General features: G+C 57.0%; 1 protein-coding gene across 4 annotated transcripts in view; it reads left to right on the forward strand.

Annotated features, from left to right (window-relative positions):
* Positions 1–16,851, forward strand: part of ZNF618 (zinc finger protein 618) — a 183,449-nt gene that overhangs the window by 149,245 nt on the left and 17,353 nt on the right. For 2 of the 4 annotated variants that reach the window (XM_051842734.2, XM_051842749.2), the window contains 3 exons: positions 4,535–4,774; positions 8,168–8,251; positions 10,929–11,006. In XM_051842734.2, coding sequence (XP_051698694.2) covers positions 4,535–4,774; positions 8,168–8,251; positions 10,929–11,006 — 402 coding nt within the window. The remainder of the gene's footprint in view (positions 1–4,534; positions 4,775–8,167; positions 8,252–10,928; positions 11,007–16,851) is intronic. The other 2 variants (XM_051842741.2, XM_051842755.2) reach the window with 1 other exon arrangement.

The following is a 16,851-nucleotide window of genomic DNA, read 5'->3' on the forward strand; positions in this document are numbered from 1 at the left end:
CATTCCTTTTTCTTCCAGCTTACATTGTTTCTGATGAGACATCAGAGCTCATTATGCTTGTGATACTTCTATTTTTAGTGTGTCTTCTTTCTCTAGATGCTTTTAAATGTGTTGCTGATTTTCCACTAGTTGACTGTCATGTGTTTCTTTGTGTTTGTCCGTTTGAGGTACACTGAGTTTCCTGAATCCAAAGGTTCATATTTTTCATCCAATTTGGAAAATTTCAGCCACTATTTCTTCAAACATTTTAGTTCCCTAATCTGTGTGTCCTCTCCTGTTGAGGCGTTAGCTACGTGTGTTTTAGATGTTTGATTAAGTTTACAGATCAGCTAAAACCCTGCTCCTGTGTCCAGCCTTGTTCCCTCTGGGCTTCAGTTTGGATAGATTCTATTGCCCTGTCTTCAAGTTTATGTATCTTTTCTTCTGCAGTGTCTAATTTGTGCAGTCATATTTTCCATCTGCGAAAGTTCCATCCCGTTCCTTTGTGCAGCTTTCGTTTTTCTCTTCATTGCGTTCATGTTCTCCTTTAAGTCTTCAAGCATCTTTGTAATGTTTTACTGTCAGTGTCTCCTAGTTCCATCATCCCTGTCATTTCTCTGTGTTCCTGAATCTTTTCCTCTTGATGATCACTGGTCACATGTTCCTGCTTCACCTGAGTGTTGAGTCTGTGCTGCATCTGGTGGAAGTCGTGTTGTTCCTTTGATGAGTGTTGAGTTTGTTTTACTTCCAGGTCAGTGTGACACTTTTCTGAGCCATGTTAAGTTCTGAGTCCAGGGTTAGCGTAGCTCCTCTAACACATGGCCCTTGCGGATCTCAGCCGAGTGCCTGAAGTCCTCCGCACGCCGTCTCCTGCAGTAGGCGGGAGCTCAGCGCTTGTGCCCCTGCGTCTACACTCCGCTGGAAAAGCTCCCCAGGCGCTCTTTCCCTGAAGCTTTGCAGGGGCTCCTCCGTGCAGCTGCGGTTTGCTGCTCAGCCAGAGCCTTCAGCTCTGCACATTTCCGAGTTCTTTGCACGGTTCTCTGTTATTCTTCCCTGAAAAGCCCTGAATGCCGACAGTCACCATCTCCTCACCCCAGTCGGGTGCGGGTCTTCTGTGGTCTCCACGTCCCTGTGCCCTGGTGCCGGGGGTCTCCCCAGGCCGAGAGCTGCACGGACCGTGGGATTCCCATCCTGCCTTCTCGCGTGAACTGCACTCTGCACTGCCCTTTGGGCAAGCTCTACAAACTGTTGTTTCACATACATTGTGCAGCTTTACGGTTGACTGTGGCAAGAGAGCTGATCCTGTACCTGTTGTCCCATCAGGGCCAGGAGTGCAAGTTCCCCAGTTCGCTTTTTAAGGTGAAAATCCACGAGGCAGGATTCCCAGGTCAGCTCCGCTGGCATCACATCTGCCGTCCCTCCCACCTCCAGGCCTTGAGCACAGTGCCGTTGGCCTTGAGTGCGTGTCCAGCCCCTGCCTTGTGGAGGTTCCAGGAAGACACCCCGCCCCCACCCGTCCCTCACTGGGTTCCTGTTCTCGACCCTGTGTCCACTGGCTCTTTTGTCCCAGTGTAGTTTCCAGCTCTTCTGCAAGGATAGTGCTCCGTGACTTTTTAGATACCACTCAGTATAAACATCTCCGGTGCACTTCTTCCCAAGGAAGTCAGCCAGTCTGTGTGCGACTCATTGATCCTCAGTGAGGCCGCAGGTAGGAATCCAGCAATGTCCCGTGTGAGATCGAAGGCCAGAGCGAACGTGAGTGAGCTGAGTCATGAGCCGTGCAAATCTGTCCCAGCTCAGCCCCAGCCCACCCTGTGCCTTGGGCGGTGGGGAGGATGACGTGTCAGATGGCTCCATAGCATTAGATCCAAGGTGCCCTCCTTACGCTGTCCTCACTGTCACTCTTCTGGCCAGCCATGCCCTGATCCACGGATCCCGTGACATCTCCATCTCAGGGAGTCGGCCGGACACTCAGGGCATGGGTGAGCCCGACAGAACCGACAGAGCTACCACTTCAGGGAGCATGCAGGCTAATAGGAACAGAGACATTGATCAGAGGTCACACTGTGTGTCACTGTCAAGGGCAGTCGGTTCTTGGAAGAGGGGAGGGGACAGCAGATACATGGCCAGGTGGGGTGATGGCAGGGGGATCCAACTATGCATTGATGTTTAACGGTAGTGTATGGGACCAGCAGTCAAAACTAAGGGAGGGGCCAGCGCTGTGGCATAGCAGGTTAAGCCACTGTCTGCAGTGCCAAGCATCCCATATGGGCACCAGTTCAAGTCCCTGCTGCCCCACTTCCAATCCAGCTCCCTGCTAATGCACCTGGGAGGGCAACAGAAGATGGCTCGAGGGCTTGGGCCCCTGCACTCATACAGGAGACCAGGAAGCTGCTCCTGGCTCCAGCCACTGCAGCCTTTTGGGGGAGTGAACAGGCGGATGGAAGATCTCTCTCTGTCCCTTTCTCCTTCTCCCTCTCTCTCTGTAACTCTGTGTTTCAAATAAATCTTCTAAAATATCAAACTTCAAGGGAAGAACATTCTAGGCAGAAGGAATGGCACCTGCAAAGGCCACGAGCTTGGGTGAGCAAGATGAGATTGTGGGGTGAGAAGGGAGGGAGCTGGGGAGCTGAGCGAGTCTTGGGCAGGTGGGTTGAAGCAGGCGGGGGACAGCCCTGAGTTTATGACACTCTGTGCCTTGTGGGTGTCCCTCCGCTCCCTGCCACAGGGAAGGAGGCAGCCGGCTCCCACACAGGGCCATCAGGGGTCACAGACTGTGAGAGCCTCATCCAGAGGACCTGGAGGAAGCCCTTCTGCAGGGCTGGAGACGGAGGCCAGGGAGGAAGCAGCTTGCTCAGGCGGGTGCTTGGGAACTCCATCGGCCTTGTGCCCAGGGACGTGGGGGACCGGGCAAGGGGTCGTCAGCCTTGTGCAAGGGCGTCCTCCAGGAGCCAGCGTCCCCTCCAGCACTGACTTTCTATGTGGCCATGACAACGTAGTCGTGCAGAGGTGGCCACCCCCCAGCCCTCCCTGCCCCATGAACGGTGGCAGTGAGGTGGCGAAACCAGGGGCGAGAAAGAGGAGGTTCAGAGACCGAGCTGGTGGAGGCCAGAGGTCACCATGCTGGCATCCAGAGAGGCATCTGCCTCACCCCAAACTCAGTGCTGGGCCCGTGACAGTGAGCCTCCAGCAGTGGTCGCCAAGCTGTGCCCTGCACGGGGCAGGGGAGTCCAGGGTGGAAGGTGTGGGCTGAGTCTGTGGCTCACAAGAGAATGTGGGAACTGAGACGAGCCCCACCGCTTCCTGGTGGCCCCCGGAGTCCCTGAGGTCAGAGTGGGCAGGTGGCAGAGGGGGAGGGAAAGCCTGGACATGACCTTCGCCACCACACCCTCGACTTCCTGATCCACGAGGTGGGAATCCTCGGTGTGGGGGTCCAGGAGGCGAGAGACAACCATGTCTCTGTAGGCAGGCCTGGGCGGTTCCTTCTGGGGCTGGGTAGGCAGTTGGGGGTGTGTTCCAGGAGCCATGACCAAGGGATGCCCCAGCGCCTGGCATCTGGCCTCCACACCAGTGGAGGGGTAGGTGACCACACCCCCACCGGGAGCAAGGGGGCAGCCCGAGACCTCTAAGCTCAGCTGGATGTCCCAGTGTAGTGGGCAAAGGACCCCTGAGTGGTTCCCTGTTTCTGGGGCCCCTGCTTCCCTCCTGCCCCTGCCAGGTGGACTTCAAGGGGCTGCTTTCCAGTCGTGACTACTTCCTGTGGGTCCCAGAAGCCTCTCCCCTTGCCGTCTGGTCCCTTCCCACCCCTGGCGAGGGAGTTGTAGATTTTGCCCCCTCTTTGAGCAAGGAGGCCACTGCCCTCCGCTCTGTGTTTGATCCGAGTGCGCGGCCAGCATCAGGGGTTGCCAGCACTGGGGAAGGCTGGGGCGGTGCTGTCCGCTCCGCACTGCCAGGGACAGAGGCCCCGTGAGCACCAGCCCCTGGCGCTCAGGGCTCCAGCTTGTGCACGGAGCGCTCTGAGTACCGGGGAGGCGGGCGCCTGCCGAGCGGTGACACAAGCTCCCTAGACAGCAAGGGACTGTGGCGCATGCTTCCTGCAAAACTTCCAGCATTGCGTCCCCCCGTCCCTGCTGTCTTAAGGCAACATCAGGCCATCCTGCCTTCGTCCATCCCCCCACCCAGTGGACCCCCAAGTGCCCCTGCTTACCTGCTTTCTGTCCTTACCTGCAAGGAAGGAGCAGGGACTGCAGAGCCAGTGTGGGTGACCATGATGGGTTAACTCCTCCCTGGGCCCTCGGCACTTGGAGGCTGGGCTGCCCCTGGCGATGGGTGACCTACACGGAGTGGGAGTTGGGGCTGCTCAGTGGCTCCAGGTAACTGAGTGTGGGCTGGCGGGCAGGTGCCCTCCAGGACAACTCAGGAAGTTCCAGAGTCTTTCTCGGGCTCTGGGTGGGCATGAGAGTCCTTGCTTCCCTGGGCAGCGACAAACGGCTGGGCAGACAGACTCCTGCCCTGAGGGCCTCGGGGACTGAACACTTGCCCCTACCTCTGCCAGGTACCGCCCCCGGGTGGGAGCCTCCCGACGATCCGGACACGGGCTCTGAGTGCTCGCATCCAGAGGTCTCCCCGTCTCCTCGCTTCGTGGCTGCCAAGACCCAGACGAACCAGCCGGGGAAGAAAGCTCCGGCCTCGGTGGTCCGCTGTGCCACGCTCTTACACCGCACCCCTCCAGCCACGCAGACCCAGACATTCCGCACTCCTAACTCGGGATCTCCAGCAAGCAAGGCGACCGCAGGTACCGATGGCCTACGTCCCCCCACGCCTCCTCTACTCCCCGCCTCCTCTCTGCCTGCCACCGCTATGCCTCAGGGCAAATCCAGGTCCTGCTTCTGCCCCTGGCTGGCTCTAACCACAGCAGGAACCCAACCTGCCAGAGCCTGGTTCTTTTGCCCCAAGTCAGGGTTTTATGGTGATTTGCAAACAGGTGTGTATGTGTGTTTTTAAAGTAGTAGATTGTCTTTGCCCCAAATCCTGGCCAAAAGGACCTATTTTATTTGGCCTTCACAGTATTTTTAAAAATGTTAATTAATTGCCAACAGTTGAACATTTGGAGGTTTCTTGTAAAGCTTTGGACTTCTACTGAGCTAGGAAAGTCAGACCTGGCGGTCCTGGGCACACTGTGCTGCAGGACGGCCTGGGCTGCCTCCTTCACGGGGGCATGTGCCCGCCACAGTCCCCACCACTCCCTCCCTACTGCAGCCCCAACACCGTGGCCACGTGACCGGTGTTCCCTCACCGTGCACACATTGTTGTCTACATCCAGCCCAGGTCGTCCTCTACTGTCGCCTGCCTGGACCATGTTGCCCTGAGCTGGCATCCCCCACCCTTCAGAAAACTCACTTCCATAGGAGCTGCCCGCCGCGCACAACCTGCCCTGCCTCCGGCACCTCTGCCTGCAAACCTGTTGGGGCGGGGTGGGGGGGGAGGTTTTCCCAGCTGGGCAGGTAAGAAGGCCCCAGGCAGGGAGCAGGAGGCTGCCGGGGGTGCTGGGAGATGGGACTTGGTAGAGGTAGGAGTTGTCCCCATCCTCATGACTGGAAGAAGTGGCTCTTCCTGTGTGTCTGAGCAGGCTGGTGTGGGGGACTGCACCTGCGGGACCACATGCACACGCACACACACGCACACACTGCGGGACCGCACACACACACACACACACACACACACACTGCGGGACCACACACACACACGCACACACTGCGGGACCACACACACACACACACACACACACACACACACTGCGGGACCACACACACATGTGGGGAGCAACTGGGAGCAACTCGGACTAGACTAAGTTACTGGAATTAAGACTTATTCTATGCATCTGCTCTCCCACAATATGGCGCTGAGAAGGGAGAAACAGCTTCTATGCAGCTGCCTCCAGTTCAACCAATAAACTGTAGGACCTGCTCCTGATTGGAAGAGAGCAGCGTACTCGGCGTGTGGGCAGCCGAGTTGGGATTGGTGGAAGAGGACTATAAAGGAGGAGAGAGACGGCATGCACCAGGAACATCTAAGGGGAACACCTGTGCAGGCCCCGAGAGAGCCGGCCGGCAGTATGCCGCTCCCCCGCGGAAGTGGGGAATGTGGCAGGGGGAACCGCCCTTCCACGGAGGTGGAAGGGACGGTAGCCAACCCGGGAAGGACCAGCAGCAAACCCGGGAAGAACCAGCAGCAAACCCGGGGAGGGCCGAGCAGACGAAAGAACAGCGCAGGGTCCTGTGTCGTTCCTCCACGAAGATGGGGAGCGACAACACACACACACACACTGCGGGACCACACACACATACACACACACTGCAGGACCGCACACATACACACACACACACACTGTGGGACCATGCACACACACATGCGTATACACACACACGCACACACACTGCGGGACCACACACACACACACACTGGTTTGCAGCCGGAGGTGCCAGAGACAGGGCAGGTTGTGCGCAGTAGGAAACCACTGCTGCCCGGAGGAGTCGGTGGCCTCAGCAGCGCTAAGTCCTGCGCATGCGTTGGTCAGTACACAAAGCCCCCCTCAAAGGGTGTCATTTGCTCCGTGTAGCCCAGGTCTCCACCCTGGACCTTGAGCAAAAGGCAGCGCCTGCCCCAGGAATGAAGGCGTTAGCACACATCCAGCCCAGGAACTGGACACTGTCCCTCCTGTTTCTCCACCTGCAGGGTGGGAGTGACAGTGCAGCCCCTCCTCGGGCTACTGGGAAGATACAGAGGGAGGCCGGGGGACGGAGTGTCTGAGCCAGCGTGACCGCCCCTCCCCTCTCCCGAGACAGAGCGTGGAGGCGGATGGCGTCTTTGCCGTCTGGCGGGTGCCCTCCTGAGGCTGAGCCCAGGCATCTTGGCAGCACGTGGGAAGCCCGGGCCCGCCCTGTGAGGGGGTGAGCAGCCCCTGCAGGAAGGAGGCTGCTCCAGGAGGCCTTGCGGGGGGAGGGGCCGGGGATTGAGCAGGGCCTGTAGCAGCCACCTCTGGCTTCCTCTCCCATCCATCTCTCCTGTGGTCATCCGGAACCACAGCCTGAGTTTACTCCCTTCCCGTGTAGAGTGGGCTGGGAGAAAAATTGCATTTCCCGAAGTGGGTTCCCAGGCTCCCTGTTTCTGCGGAAGCCCCCAGTACGCTTGAGGAAGGCTGGATTAAGTAGAGCGAATGGGTCTCAGGCGGTGACACTTCTCCAGCGAGCCTGTGACATCCCCTGCGCGAGTTCTTCCTGCTCAGGAAAGGAACCGCGTCCCCTGCACGTGCCAGGGGGACTTGTCCTCGGGAGGCCTGTCCCCTGAGTCATCCAGCAGCCCCAGGGTGCCCAGGGCACCTTGAGAAAGCTGGGTTACCCCCTGCTCAGTTACCTCCCTGCAGGTGCACAGCGCGTCTGTGGTTTGCACCTGGAAGACCCTGTCTCTGCATTGTGGAGTTTGCAGGGAGCACCTGGGAGAGGCTGGGCCACTCAGGGGGGCGCCAGCCTGCGAGCAGAGATGCCTGGGAAGTTGCTCCAGGCGGGCGAGCCAGGCCCTAGCCCTGGGTGAACGCCGACCCACCTCACCTGGTCTCTGACCTCCAGGGAGGCGGGGTTGCCCCAGCTCACCCATCAGGCCCGCTATGCCGGGATGCCCTCCCTGCCACCCCAGGGCCCCCCAGCTGGTGGAGCTGGGATCAGAGGCCTCCCAGCTTCCTCCAGGAAGCAGGCTTCGTTCTCCTCTGCTCCTTTACTGCACTGTGGCAGCAGAATTCGATGGAGGCAGTGGCGGGTGACAGATCCCAGTGGCTTGGTGTGGCAGACGGGGCTCCCCAGGAGCGAAGATGGGAGACGCAGAGCCAGCTCCGTAGCTGGGTCTCATCCGTGTGCTCCCAGGCCACTCACCCCCCATGTAAGGACCTGGAGGGCACTGCACTGCCAGAGGGGTCTCTTGGGGCTCTGCCAAGGTACCTGCAACTCAGGTCCAGAGGAACTTGGAGGCGTGGTTGGGGTCCCAGAGCCCCTCCCTGCACTGGTTCCCCAGCGCCCGACCAGCCCAGGGCCGCCTCCCACGTGGTTTCCTCTTGAGACCCCATGCTGACAGTCACCGACCTCTCTCTCTCTCTCTCTCTCTCTCTCTCTTTCTCTCCCCCCGGTCCCTCACCCAGCAGAAAGCGCTTTCAGTCGCAGGGTAGAAGGCAAAGCACAAAACCACTTTGAAGAGACCAACAGCAGTTCCCAGAACTCGAGCGGTGAGTGCTGAGTGCGAGGTGGTGCGGCCCTTCCCGGCCTCGCATGGCGGGTGCTGTGGGGGCGGAGTCTGCCCCACATGCAGTGGATTGCCTTGGGAGGAGGCTGGGAGAGGGGGATGGAGGGAGGCAGGGCCAGGCAGGAGCAGGAGGGGCCTTTTCTCCCAGGGGTGTCCCTCTTTGCCTCTTCCCTGCAGAGAGAGGAACTCCCATCCCCTACTCCTGAGCTCTCCACCCAGCCTGCCCCCGTGGGTGGGCCAGAGAGGGCCAGTGCTGTGTTTCTAAGGTAAGCATCACAGCCAGTTTCTTTCCGGGAGAGGCAAAGGGGTGCAGCCGAGAGAGCTGTGCATCTAAGAGCCAGAGGCCCCAAGTTCTGGTCTCACCTTGAACCCGGGACCATCCCTACCACAGTTCCCTTCGCAGCCTTTTCCAGCCCAAGGCAGCTCGCGTGAGGTTCCAGTGGTGTTTGGCGCCCCCTGGTGGCCGACCTTCTGGAACAGCAGCAAAGGGCCCGCCCTCCCCAGCAGGTGCAGGATCAGCTGGGCCTGCAAGGAAGGAGTGGCCACAGGCAGGTCTTCATGGTGAGGGCCGGGCAGGAGGGGAAAGGCGTCTGACAATGTGGGGCTCCCACTCTTCCTGCGCAGTCCAGGTTGAACTGGGCACATGTCGGAGGTCCGACTGTGCCAGGCAGCGGGCTGCACACTGCCTGGAGGTAGGCAGGTGGGCCGGATGTGGTCGACTGCTGAGAACTTTATGAAGTTGTGGCTGGGAGCCTGGACGTCAGTGAGGAGGCTTCTGCATCGTCACAGAGGCTCCAGCCCGGGTCTCTAGCCCAGGGGTGAGCCCAGGGCCACCATGTCCTGGCTGTGTGCCTGGGCCAGCCTCTTACCCTGGCCTCAGCTGGAGGGAAGCCCGAGGTGGTTGTGAGCATCCAGCGAGTGCGGGCACAGGTTGCACACTCACCAGTGGCTGTTTTCTTTTGCTGGGCTTTACTTTTTGGTGATTTTTGCTTTGTTTTGCAGTAAGCCCGAGTGGTTTGATGAAAGCTCTGGGGAACAGCGTAGGGTTTTGAGCTGTCTGATCCGCATAACCTCTCCAAGAGGCGGGCCTCAAAGCGATGTCGAGGGCCACACGGGGATAACTAGCAGCGCTGGGACTGGGACTGCAGTCTCCTGTGCTTTCGGCCAAGCTGTGCTGCTCCCCTGGGCCCCTCCTGCACCCAGAACTGACATTCACAACCAGGAATGACGGCATCAAGTGCTGCCACAGCTTCTGCGGGCAGCCACTATTTATTGAGTGCCTACTGCATGCATGGCATGTGTTGAGAGTTTTACATGTCTTACGTGTCTTCGTGCTCACCACGACTCTGTGGGTGTCAGTGTCACTGCTTTTCTGGGAAGAAGAGGGGGGCTCAGGAGAGGTCAGTGGTGGAGCCAGGAGTCCCCAGCTGACCTGGCAGTGCCAGGCAGTGGGGGCGGGGAAGTCGCCAACAGGCACAGCCCCTGCCTGCTCGCGGCTGACCGTCCCCGTCCTGCAGCCAGAACTTGGGGACAGCTCCCAGCTCCCTGTTGTGAGGTGTGCAGTGGCCACGCAGAGCTGTTTTCTCACTAGCACTCCAGGGGCCTTGCTCCTTCTGAGTCCAGAGTATCCTGGGGGATGGCCCTGCCCGGCGGCCCCAGCCCACTGGGTTCTCAGAAGGGCGTGGCCTCCGTGCCAGCTTCCACCTCCCTTCCCCCTCCCCCGAGAGCCTCCTCTGGCATGGGTGATTCAGAGGCAGCATCCTGGGGGTCCTCACGGAGCAGACTGCAAAAGACATAGCTAAACGGCGTCTCGTTGGCAGACACTGCAAGTCCCCTGCTTTCAGGACTTTGCCTGTCCTGCAGAGTAAGGGCTGGTCCCATGGTGGGGGAGCCAGGGCAGGGAGTGGACTCTGCCGACCTCCCAGGGCATCCGACCTGGGCGGCGTGAGCCAGACAGGCCACAGGCCACCCTCCCGGGCAGCCCCAGCTGTGGGTGGAGGAATTGGGACCGTGGTGGGACGGAGCCCTGACTCCAGGAGCTGGCCCCGCCTCCCATCCTTGGACCCCTCTCCGAGCGCCTCGCAGCTGTGCTCCGGCCTTTCTTTGCCCTACTCCCTGTACTCCGTCTCTCGTTCTCCTGCATTCCTCTCCATCCTCCTGTCCTCCGCCAGGCGCTGACATAGTCCCAGGAATGCGCGGCTGGACATGAGAGGCCCGGCTGCACCTGCAATGCCGGGGCCTTTTCTACCCCTTCCTGTCCCCCATACTCTCACTCCCTACACTTTCCTGTGTTCATGACCTTGGCCAGCAGCAGTCACTGAGACGCCATCCCTGCCTGCAGAGAGCTCCTTATCCCCTCGTGGCCCATGCAGGTCCCTTCCAAGCATCCAGCGCAGTGCCTGGCATGCAGTAAACGCTCAATAAATACCCGCTGCATTGAGTCAGACAGGTCTGTGCGTGTTGTCCCCTCTCTGTCACTCCTCCTTCTCCCCCCGGCCTCTCCCTCACTGGTGGGGTGACGGGAGGCAGATAGGCTGGGCCAGGAGCCCTGAACACACAGGTTCGCCTGGTTGTGTGTTTGCATTTCCGCCCAAAGCTGCCTGGCTGTCTGCGGCCGTTCTCCCCCCACCGACCACCGACCACCGCCTTTCTCCCTGCAGAGCCATACACATGCGGCGCCTGTGGGATCCAGTTCCAGTTCTACAACAACCTGTTGGAACACATGCAGTCCCATGCAGGTAAGGCCCAGAGCCAGCTGTCACTTCCCACAGGGGTGGAGTGTGGGAGGCGTCCCGCAGGCTGTGGCTCTGGGTGGAGCCTTTCGGACCGGGACAGGACTGGGAGGTGGAGACTGAGGCAGGCAGGAGGTAGGCGGACGAAGCGTGCAGCCCAAGGCGGAGGGGGCGGCTCTGAGTGGAGCCCCCGTTCCTGGAGCGCCAGGTGCTGGGGGGCCGAGGGTGGAGTTACCGGGGAGCCTTTCAGGCGCCACCCATTTCCGACTCTGCAGCCTAGGGTGGGGCCGGGCTGCCGGGCCAGGGACCTCGCTCGGAGAGCCACAGGCTGCCTGCTCAGGCTGTGTGGCCGCAGTCCTGCCCTCCAGCCTCCTCACCAGCACCTGGGACTGCAGGCTTCTCACGGCATCACCATGAGAGGCACCACCTCGGGTCCGGTTTCTCTCAGTAGGGAGACGCTGTTTGCTGTGGCAGATAAACGATTCCAGATTCTATACACGAGCAGCGTTTGTTTCTCACTCACACTCCGGCCGAACGCAGGTGGCCTGGGTGGCGGCTGCCACACGGTGACCCGAGGATCCGGGCATCGTCTTCCCCGGGTCCCTGGGCTCCTGGCTCTTGGACCATGGACAGGGCACATGCTTCTTTACCACCCTGGGCCAGAGGTGACGCCCAGCTGCTCACACGCCACTGGCAGGAATTAGTCTCGTGAGCAGTGGAACCACTGGCGGAAGTGGGCCCAGAGCCACTGTCCAGGGACACCCAAACACCTGCAAAAGGAAACAGGCGTGTGGGGGAGGCTGCGAGCTGCCCCTCCCTCAGGGTAGTCTAGAGGCTCTGGGAGTCGGGGTGGGCAGTGCCTGGGGCAGCATGCTGGCACCACAGTCGGTAGCCACAGGTACCTCTGTTGTTAGGAGTATCCTTGTAGGGTCTGCACATCTTTCACAGACTCCAGGGCTGGTCTGACTGGCACAACCGGGACTAGAACCCCTTAGGCAAGGCTCTGCTCTGTTAGCGTGACTTCCCTTGGTCTATCCATCCATCCTTCCATCCCTGCCTCCATCTGTCCATCCATCCCTCCCTCCCTCCACCTATCTGTCCATGCCTCGTCCATCCATCCATTTCTTTATGCCTCCATCCCTCCCTCCTACCTCCCCCCATCCGTCTGTGCATCCCTCCCTCCCTGTCTCTGCCTTCCTCCCTGTCTGTCCCACCATCCCCTCCCTCGCTCCCTGCCTCCCTCCTTCCCTCCGTTCACCCCTTCCTCCCTCCCATCATCCATCCCCTCCTCCCTCCCTGCATCCATCCTTCATCCACCCCTCCCTCCATTTACCCCTGCAGCATGTTTTTCGAGTACCTGCTGTACACCAGGCCTGTGTTCGCGTGACCTTTGGGGCGGGGTGGGGTATTGTTTGTCTCTGATAAACTCTTTAAAATCAGGACAGAGCTCTAAGAGGCTGCCAAGACACTTTGCTCCAACTGCCCTGCCCCAGTGCTGTGTGACCTACAGCAGCCACGGTCTCCATCTCACGCTGGGACCCCAAAGCCCAGGTCGCCAGCCTCCCTCCTCATTGCCAGTCTTCCCGTGTCTCCTTCCTTCTGTGTGGCTGGGTCATCACCCGCCATCCTTCACCAGGGAGGGCCTGGCATGCCAGCTTAGGACGGTGACCCTTGACCCCACGGGGACCAGGAGCCTAGGGACAGCAGCGGGCAGTCCACTTGGGGACCACTGCGTGAACTTAGTTCCAAGATTTCTGCAGGCCAGGCCTCTGTGTTCTGCCTCCTCCACCTTACACTCACTCTCTCCCTCTCTCCTCTCTCCCTCTCTCCCTCTCTCCCTCTCTCCCTCTGTCCCTTTCCACCTGGGCCCTGCCAGCTTCTAGAAGCTGAGCAGTGATTGAGGGAGAATCTGGGTGCCCCTGCTTCCCCATCCCTGGGGCAGCCCAAGGGCCAAGGGCGGAGGCCATTAACATGTAAATCAAGGCTGAGTCCGGAGGGAGCCCCAGCACCTGACAGGGTTTCCACCTGGAGGTGGGAGGTGGGAGGTGCCGGCTGCGCTGCTTTGTTCTGGTCCAGCGCTGCAGGAGAATGCCTGGCCGGCAATCCAGTGTAAAGCCAGGCTGAATCCCGGCCAGGCTGAATCGGGATTAAGGGATTGGCTCCACCGGGAGAAGCGAAGCGTCGTGAGCTGCGCCGTTCTCCGCGCACTGATAAGGGGGATCAGCCCGAGTAACACCAATCTCATTAAGAGGCTGCTGAACGGCACAGGGTAATTCGCACTAATCAACTTCCTGTCGTGCTGCAGGAAAGCCCACCCCGCCCGCTGACAGCCAGGGAGCATGCTTGGGCAGTCAGTAGCAAAGACAGCCAAGGGGCAGGGAGTGCGGACTTGGTGGCCACTGTGGTGCTTAGCTTTTTGGAGATTGTGTCTTCAGATGTCTGTGCACAAGCCTGGTAGTTCTAACATCTTCATCCCCATCGTACAGGTGAAAATGCTGAGGCTCAGAGAACAGAGCCACTGGCCCAGACGGGCACAGCTCAGTATAGGCCCTAGCATGACTTGAACTTGAACTTGGTGCCAGGCCTTGTTCTATTCTCAGGATGACTTTCTTAAGTGCCACACGAGCCCTGCTTTCCAGAAAAGGAAACTGAGGCACTAGGTGGCTGAGCAGCTGGTCCAGCACACGCAGTCCCTAGTGGCAAAGCAAGATCTTCATCCTGAAAGTGCGCTTGCTTGGCAGCCCCTGTGGGACCGCAGGTGGAGCCAGGTGGAAGGTGGGTGGAGACACCCCCCAGGTGGTATTCACTTCCGGCCCCTTAGTGACGCCCAGCAGCAGGGGCCTGGAGACTTTGCAAGTCCACAGACACGTTGGTGACTCGTGATTTTAGGTTTCAGCAGGTGGCCACACATGGGTTCTGGTCCTTGTGGGCAATTTTGCCTCCTTGGGCTTCTATTTCCTCCTCTGAAATGGGCTTATCGGTGCATTCGCTAGGCTGGCTGAGGGTGTCAGAGGGGAGGTATGAAAAGTACTGGGGGGCTGTGGTCAAGCTGAGACCTAGCAGCGGGTGCCTCTTCTTCCATCTCCTGCCAGAACACAAGTTGAAGACCCCTTAGCTGAAACGCTTGGGACCGGAAGTGTTCAGATATTTCAGATTCTGGGCTGCTTGCATATTCCTAGTGAGATGTCTAAGGGGGTGGGGCCCAGATCTACACAGCATTCACGTGTGTCTCGTAGCTTGCACACATGGCCTGAAGGAGATCTTAGACATGGCTGTGACCGTGACACAACACTTGGGATCAGCTGTACAGTCATCAGCTTGCGGCATCAGGGCAGAGCTCAGACGGTTTTGCATTTGCGAGTATTTTGGATTTCGAGTTAGTCATCTTCAAGCTGTAGCCGCTGTCCATCTCCCAGCTTTCATGTGTGCCCGTGGGAGGTGAGGGTGCAGAGCCTTGGCCACGCAGATCAGCCTGATTCTCAGCTCCAGCTACATTCAAGCTTTGCACAGAGCTCTGGCCGGCCACCTCCCTGTATCAGGAGCAGTGTCAGAGAAAGGGAGACGAAAAAGTTCCCACTCCACAAATAGTAGACGTGACTGATAGTAGGTTGAGTCATCTCAATTCTGAGTCCTGTGGCAGGCAGAGAGTAAGAGAATGGCCCTGCAGCTTGCCCGGTCCCCAGCGTCTGGGATGGAAAAAGGGAAACTGAGGCTCAGAATTGAAAAACCTTAACCCCGTGTCACAGCCCCCAGCCTTGGCAGAGTCTGACTGGGGGCCAGAGCTCCAGTAGAAACCCCACCTGCCTGGTTTCCTTGTAACATTGAGGTCCCCCCAGTAAAGGAAATGGGTTCTCTCTGTAGTGGGAAAAGGCACAGCAGTTAGAAAAGGAAGCAGTAGCTGTTCGCTCCTGCCAGATTAACGGGTTCCCTTAGTGTCTGTGTTAAAACCAGGTTTAATGAGTTACAATTTAAATATTTCAAGTTGCCAGTTTTAAGAGCATGCTTTGATGGGTGTTGACAATACCTACAATTGTGGAACCACCATCCCCATCAGAACATGGAACATTGCCACTACCCCGGACGTCGCCATCCACAGCTCCCTCTGGCTGTGGCTTTGCCTGTGCTGGGATTTTCTGTCTGTGGAGGTCTGCGGTATTTAGCCTCTATGTCTGGCTTCCTTCACTTCAACATTCGAGATTCATCCAATGCTCTGGGTAATCATAACGCCTTTGGATTGCCCCTATCCCCTTGTTGATCAGTTTCACTATTTATTCGCCAGCGGATAGGCGTCTGGGCCATTACAAATAAATCTGCTATGAATATTCATGTTGCAATCCTTGTGCGGATGTCTGTTCTTAGCTCTCTTGGGTGTGCACCTCCATGTGGAGATGCCGATTCATCGAGTATCAGCTGTTTAAAGAATTGCCGCCCTGTTGCCCTAAAGTCCCTGGCCCTACTTTCTTGTACGTACGTATGTATGACAGTTCCAGTTTCTCCACAGTCTTTCCCACTCGTTTTCTTTGTGATTATAGCCATGCCAGTCCCCGGGCAATGGTGTCTCACTGTGCTTTGTTTCGCATTTTTCCGACAGCCAATGATACCAAGCATCTTTATGTGCTTATCGGCCCCTTGTGTATCTTCTTTGGAGAAAAGTCTATTCAGATCCTTGGCCCATTTTTAATTTCTTTTTAATCTGTTCATTCTTGTTGTAAGAGTTCTCTCAATATCCTATATATATACAAACCCCTGCAGATGCATGATTTGCAGATAGGCGTCCCTGTCTGTGAGTTATCTTTTCGCTTTCTTGATGCCATCCTTAGAAGTGCAAAAGTTGATCCTCTTGGTGGGTCGTCTGTTGTTTCCTTTCATCATTGATGTGTTTGATGTCATTTGGTGTCAAGCTGGGAAGACACCACCCCCAGATTTAATGACCTCCTGTGTTGTCCTTTAAGAGTTCTATCATTTTGGCTTACATTTAGGTCTTTATTCCATTTTGACTTAAATTTTGTGTATGGAGTGAGATAGGGGTCTGGCTTTATTCTTTGACATGTGGATTTTTCAGTTGTCCCAGCACCAGTTGTTGAAAAGACCATTCTTTCACTATGGAATTGTTAAAAATCGAGGGACCATAAATGTGAATGTGTATTGCTGTATTCTTAATTGCGTTCCATTAGTCTGTGTGTTTGTACTTGGGCCAGTACTCTGTGGCCCTGATCACTGTAGCTATGTAGTAGTTTTGAAATCAGGATATGTGAGCCTTCCAACTCTGTTCCTTTCAATATTGTTTTGGCTTTACTGTATCCCTTGCATTTCCATATGAGTTTGATGATCAGCTTATCAGTTTCTGGAAAAAAAACAGGGATTTTGGTAACGATTATGTTGAATCTAGAACTCTTTTGGAAGTGTTGCCATTTTAACAATATTAAGTCTTCCAATCCATGAACATAGGATGTCTTTCCATTTATTTCATTCTTTGAGTTCTTTCAAGTAATGTTTTCAGTTTTCATTATATGAGCTTTGCATGTCTTTTATGAATTTAATCCTAAGTATTTTGTTGTTTTGGGAACTCTTATAAATGGAATTATTTTCTTAGTCTAATTTTTGGAGTGTTTACTGCTAGTGCTAGTATAGAAAAATGCAGGGTTTTTTAAAATAGTTATCTAGTGTTCTAGTGTCCTACAACCTTGCTGAATGTATTTATTAGTCTGAATAGTTTTGTGTGTGTGTGTGTGTATTCCTTGGCTTTCTGAAATAAATCCCAGTTGGTCATGGTGTAGAATCCGATTTATATGTCACTAGGCTTATCTGCTGTGTTTAACTAAGAATGTTTGTATCTGTGTTCTTTTTTTAA

Source organism: Oryctolagus cuniculus, chromosome 1 (genome assembly GCF_964237555.1).
Source record: "Oryctolagus cuniculus chromosome 1, mOryCun1.1, whole genome shotgun sequence".
NCBI classification, from domain to species: Eukaryota; Metazoa; Chordata; class Mammalia; order Lagomorpha; family Leporidae; genus Oryctolagus; species Oryctolagus cuniculus.